Source organism: Nothoprocta perdicaria, unplaced genomic scaffold, assembly GCF_003342845.1.
Source record: "Nothoprocta perdicaria isolate Ctin4 unplaced genomic scaffold, notPer1 scaffold_195, whole genome shotgun sequence".
In the NCBI taxonomy this organism is placed as follows: domain Eukaryota; kingdom Metazoa; phylum Chordata; class Aves; order Tinamiformes; family Tinamidae; genus Nothoprocta; species Nothoprocta perdicaria.
In genome coordinates this window covers 510,016-515,792 of record NW_020455149.1, presented here as the reverse complement: position 1 = coordinate 515,792, position 5,777 = coordinate 510,016, and the positions used below count along the sequence as shown (strand labels likewise).

The window sequence follows — 5,777 nt, the reverse complement described above, 5'->3', positions numbered from 1 at the left end:
GACTGCCCARATTAAATGCTGCGTAGCACCAAAAACCAGGAATGTTAAGTACAACAAGGAAACGATGGACAATGCAGATAGGTGGGATGACTAGGTGGTCAAAGCTACTGAAAACCTGTCATTCAGTGGAAGAGGACTGAAATGGAGAGCGTGTGGGCGCGTGAACAGCAGGGCCCACTTGGAGAGGTGCAGGCCGTGAGYCACCCTGCTGAAAGTGAGGAGCAGAGGGTGCCACCAAGCAGTGCACGTGTAAGTGACATGCAATGGCCCAGCAGAGGTGGAAAAGGCACCACTGAAGCCAGCGGGAACTGGGATCACCACCCAGTACCGCGCTCATAACGGAATGGCRGACCACCACAGGCAGACACAACAAGTACTGCGAACTGCGATCGCCGCCAAGTACCGCGCTTACAACCGGCGGTGGCAACCAGCCCCTCGCAACGGCSGCCGATGGCCGCCAACGGTCGGCAACGGCCGCCAACGGCCGCCCCGCCCCTCCGCTGCGGCCGCGTCACCCGCCGCGCCGCCTGAGGAGGGCGCATGCGCCGTGCCGGGCGCCGTTGCCGTTGCCGTCGCCGTCGCCGTCGCCATCGCGGTTGCGTTGGGTCGCGGAGCGGCGCGGGGTGAGTGGCCTGGCGGGACGAGGCTGCCCGGGGCCGTCGTGTGCGGGGCGCCCCGGGGCCGTGCGGGGTGTCCGCGAGCGGCGCTCGCCGCGTCCCCGGAGCCGCGGCCTGCGGCGGAGCTGGAGGAGCCGGGGCCTGGTGGCGGCAGCGCCTCGGCGCCCTCCATCCCTCCCTCGCCCTCGCCCGGGCCTGGGCCTGGCTGCTCTTGCCCTTGTGGCTGTGGGACAGTCACCTGTAACTGTGCAGAGGGGAAGGAGGGTTGTTCGGCGGGCGGAGGGAGACGTGGTCTGAGAGAAACCCTTGGTCTGAAAGGAAGCGAACAGCGAAATGCAGGCTAAGATTGAGAAGAGGGCTTTGGGTGGCAATAAGGGCTGGACAGTGGATGAAGATGCAGTGAGGGGTGGTTTTGCCWTCCTCTTGGGTGCACTGGTTACCAATACAGCCCTCTGATAACCTCCCTGCTGTAAGTTGCCAGTGTGAAACCTGCCTGGTAGTCTCTGCAGAACCTTAGGTCATTGTAAAACAAGTTTTGGGAAGCTRTGCCAAATGGGAGCTTCCAGCCTTCCCCCTCCTAATCGCTCAAATATCCATAGATGGGCAGCTGGGGTCTCCAGCCTTGGATTGAGCTGTTTATGGGGCTCCTTTAGGGAGAGCTGGTCCCCCAGGGCACTAGTTGGCATCATCTAGGAGYTAAAGGCGTTTTTGTTGGAAGGCTGTAGCAGAAAGAGGCAAACTTTGTGTTAGAGTTGGCTCCTGTGTTGTTATGAAAAGTTACAGAGAAAAAATATTGCTTTATCTTTCAGTGGAGGAGTTCGAACCGTCAGTTTTGCAATTGACTTAGCAAGGTTTATTTTTCCTTCCCTTATAGCGGATGCTATAACTGAAACCGCCCGGGAATCGTTTAAGAGCTTCTGTCCCCTCACACCAGGCCTGCTGCTGCACCTTGGGCTCTCTGGGTGCCCTGCCCTCCCTCCGCTGCTCTGTTAMGCGCTTTCACCCACAGCAGTTGTATTTTCCTCAGACTTGTTTTTCTTTCTGCTTCTCTCATGCTTTGCTAACAGCTAACAAGAGTAAATCAGTGTAGACAGTTGTACATAAAGGGCTTCAGTGGGTAGAAGTACATGAGGGAGGTTATGAGTACTTCAGATTCATGTTACTAAACTATGAGGTTCCTGTTATCTTACTAAAATCGACTGAGCCATGTCCTGGTGATGATGTTTGTTTCTGCTGCATGCTTTTAATATTTCATGCTCATCTTTACTCAGCTGTGGGTTTCTGGAATGAGCTGTACATTACTTTAAATATTAAAATTCTTATTTTTTTAATAAGTGATGCATGTGAAAGAACCCCTTTTACTGTTTCTGAAGACTTATGTCTTGTTTGAATGGGCATAGTACAGACAACATAATGTTTAAAATACTTAAAGAGTCATGTGGGTTTTGTTCTTCTCCATTAGATCCATAAGATGGAGGCTGCCAACCCACCCATGCAGGGATCTTTTGTGGAAAGGACTTTCCCACTGGAGTTATCCAAAGGAGCAGAACTGGACAAGTCTAGTTTTTGACAGGGAGCTGAAAACCAACATCAGAGATTCAGACTGTTGCTTTTATTTCTTTATACAGTTAACAAGCTTTTTTTCCCCAGGTGAATGAAGCTCTGAAAGAAAGCCTTCTCCATTTATAAAATATTTTAAATAGGGTAAGAAATATTCCTGAGCAAAATTTCTGGGTTCTCTGCTCAGTGCAGTTGAGTGAGGTGTAAAGAAGCCAGAGGACTTGACAGCAGGCCCCATTTTTTGGCAGAGTTCACGCTGCAATCATTCCTGTGACTGGCGCACAAAGCCAGCTTTGAGCAAGCTACGTGGGAGCCACTAATAAGCTAGCAATAATGAGATGCCACTCRGTGTAGAATTTTTCCCTTGTTCATATGGCTTCCTGTACTGTTCTAGTTAAGCTTCTAATTGTACCTAAATTAGTGTAAGTATATTCTTTATATACAGAGTTGTGTATTAAGAATTAGACCAATTTCATGCAAGGAGTGTAGGACTTAGGTGATYGTTGTACCATGAATTGTTTTGATTGCCTTAAACCTGGGAAAATTTGGAATACTCATTTATCTTAAAAAGTTGTGGCGGGTTTTTTTTTCCATTTGTAGGAAGGTCTATGTGTGTGCACAGAAGGTCTGCCTTGGGAAATGTCCGGTGTCTCCAACTACGCGCTACGAATGGCCCGCCTGAGCGCTCAGATATTTGGAGAAATGGCCAGGCCAACTGACAGCAAGTCTATGAAAGTGGTGAAGTTATTCAGTGAGCAGCCGTTGGCCAAGCGGAAGGAGGTCTACAGCTGGTATCCTCCTCACAACACCTACTACGCCCTCATGAAGAAGCTCCGCTACTTTGGCCTTTACAGGTGACTGCTGTGTTTGAGAGATGGGAGCAGGACTGGAGTGGGGAAGGGGGCGGGGGGATGTGAGATTTCTTAGAGGTTTAATGGATTTTGTTTCCATAAGGAGAAGAGGAAACGCTGGAGAAGGTTCAATCCATAATACAAAATGGAACTATACAACTACCTGTTGCATTGAGGGCAAGATGACCAAAATAAGCAACTGCTAAGTCATTTTTCTTTGGATTTGTTTGAATGAATACAACTTTATGTAAGAAAAACTAGAGAAGTAATTGTGGGCATCCAGTTACCTGCGAAGTAGTTCTTATTCCAGTTCTTATTCCAGTTCTTATTCTTATTGTGGGGAAGGAGAGAGAGCTTTTTCATCAAGAAGGAGGCCTGTAGTTTTGGGGATGTTAAATCAACGTGTGACAGTAAGATAACGTTACATTAACAAAGAAATTGCATTAAGGTGATCTGACCTTTTATGCATGAATCACTGAATAGTTAATACTGAAATGTAGAAGAGAAGGGACGGCTGTGTGTTAGGCTGGAGATTATTTAAGCCTTTCAAATAAACTAAAGGTAAAAGATGATGTAGACAACTGGCTTGGGTGATGCAGAAATTTTCAGGCACTGAAGAAATCCCTTAAAAGCAAGGCTGGTAAGTCAATGAAGTCACAACAGATAGTTTCTTTTGCCAGTCTCACATCATGACCCATTCAGATAACTGTTCATCTGGGATGTTCTTGCAGATGGTGGGGATGCAGCTACTTCCTAGAACTGTGCCTAAAGGCACAAAAAGCCTCACCTACTTGATAATGTTGTTCTTCCCTCCCTAATCTCTTCAGCTTCCTTTTCTAGCTGCTCTGTGTACAGAGAGCTGGTAGTGGATAAGCTTTGCGGTTCAGGAATATGTAATGAAGGCTAAAAAAAAGACTGATGATAACTTAGGGGCTTTTTGTTTCTTTTTTTAGAAAAGCTCTGTTTAAAAACAGCATCTTAGGCCATCTTAGGATGCAGTTCCATGGTTTCTAAAAATAACCTTGTGCTGAAAAGTGTAGGGTCAGATTATAAATAGAATATAATAGTACCTCATTGAGGATTCATCATCTCCTCCAGCCCCTTCATCCTCCTCTCCATCTTAGACTTATTCCGTTCAGATTCTTCGAGTAGGTGATGCTGTTTTCATGCTTCATTCCTGAGGTCACCTGAGAGCAGAGTCATGCGCTGCAATTACAGTTCAGCAGGCCCCTCTCTTTGCAGAAATTAATGATCTGAACTTGGTACCTTGCACAGAAACACAATGCACTATTGCCACACTGCTGAGAGAGTCGACAAGGGGGGAATTCTCAGTCCTGTCTCTTGCTGATTTTTTTTGTATTTTCCTACTCATTTAAACACAATGGGTTGATAAATACAGTGCAAGAAATGTATGTGCACACCTGACATTTGTTGCTGAAAAGAGCAACCTTGTTAATTCTGAAGTACCGAGCAAATTATTCTGTCCACAATTATTGTTAGCAGTAACACTGGATATGCTACAGCGAGGTTCAGCATTGGCTTTACTGTTAGGAAAAGGATTTTTTTCTTCTTCATTATTCTGTGGTTCAACCTTTCATATCTAGATCAGTCAAGAAATAAATCTGTTTTCCTACCAATCTTTCTTACCTATCTAGAGATGAGCATCAAGACTTTAAAGAGGAGATGAGACGGTTGAAAAAGCTTCGCGGGAAGGAAAAACCAAAGAAAGGGGAAGGAAAGAGAGCTCTCAAGAAGAAATAACATCACTTCAACAAACTAGGGAACTGCTCTGCAGATGCTGGGGAAGAGCTGTAACTCCGGCTGTCTGCTCCTAGCTGGAGAGGGCTTGGCATGTGAGCTGTGTGTGGGAGGTGGAGAAACGCTGTAAAATGATGGATTCCACCTTGGGAGTGCACTTGGATCTGTGTGGTTTTATTGCTTTGCAGCATGTTGAATTGTCACGAGAGCCCTCTCTTACTTAAGTTGTAACAACAACAGCAAAAAATAAAAGCGATTATATTTTTTATTATTGCATACATGACCCCATCTCATTTTTTTCTTCATCTTCATTGTTTTGCCAAAAATTGGTTTCTTTTTTACTTCCTTACATTAGTATCAATACTGCTTTATGTATGGTCACACCAAAAAGCTTTTTTCCTGCTATTGTTACTTGCCTTCTTGCCTCTTTGTACTACATTTCACTCCAGATAGCACTAGTGTTACTGTTGGAAGCAGTTGCTCTCCTTTTGCAGTGAACAACACTTTCTTACCCATTTTTTTGCCCTAAGCACTCTTATTGTACCTTGAATAATTAGGTGTTAGAACAGAACTTGAAATACAGGCTCAAACTCTTTTCCAGATAACTTGTGCTAATTAAAATACAGTAAGTATACAATAGTAAAGGCATTTTAAATACAATTTAATTGTCTGGAGGATGTATATAAAGTACTTCAGAAGGTGAGGACCTGTGTTTCACTGGTATTCAGTTTTTGATTTTATAGCTGGGCTCCTGCAGTGTCACTAGGGTTAGTGATGGCATAACTGTATCGTGCCATGTTCTGCCAGTCCCTTGGGGCCCGGGAAGCGCAGACTGTGACTGTGCTGCTGTGTCTGGCCAGATGTGCGCCTTGCTCGAGTGTGCTCAGAAATGGCATCTCACAGCTTCCCATGAACTGAGGGGCGTAGGCTTGGGGGGAAGGCAGARGGGCTGGAGTAGAAAGTGTCTGCACAGGTAGCTTGGGGTGGGCTT

General features: G+C 46.1%; 1 protein-coding gene across 2 annotated transcripts; it reads left to right on the top strand.

Moving 5' to 3' along the window:
- The first annotated feature begins 571 nt into the window (after nt 1–571).
- Nucleotides 572–5,042, top strand: MRPS33 (mitochondrial ribosomal protein S33). Of its 2 annotated transcripts, none has more exons than XM_026037256.1 (3): nt 572–623; nt 2,778–3,031; nt 4,684–5,042. In XM_026037256.1, the coding sequence occupies exons 2-3, from the start codon at nt 2,817–2,819 to the stop codon at nt 4,787–4,789; spliced, it is 321 nt and encodes a 106-aa protein (XP_025893041.1). In that variant the 5' UTR covers nt 572–623; nt 2,778–2,816; the 3' UTR covers nt 4,790–5,042. The 2 variants fall into 2 exon arrangements, with proteins under 2 accessions (XP_025893041.1, XP_025893040.1); XM_026037255.1 differs by lacking the exon at nt 572–623 and adding an exon at nt 1,987–2,321.
- The last annotated feature ends 735 nt before the right edge of the window (nt 5,043–5,777 follow it).

What these genes read in the sequence shown, in the direction of transcription:
- MRPS33 (XM_026037256.1), top strand. Translation starts at nt 2,817, where the DNA reads ATGTCCGGTGTCTCCAACTACGCGCTACGAATGGCCCGCCTGAGCGCT. An exon ending in CGCTACTTTGGCCTTTACAG is followed by an intron (nt 3,032 to 4,683) that starts GTGACTGCTGTG and finishes TTACCTATCTAG; the next exon opens with AGATGAGCATCAAGACTTTA.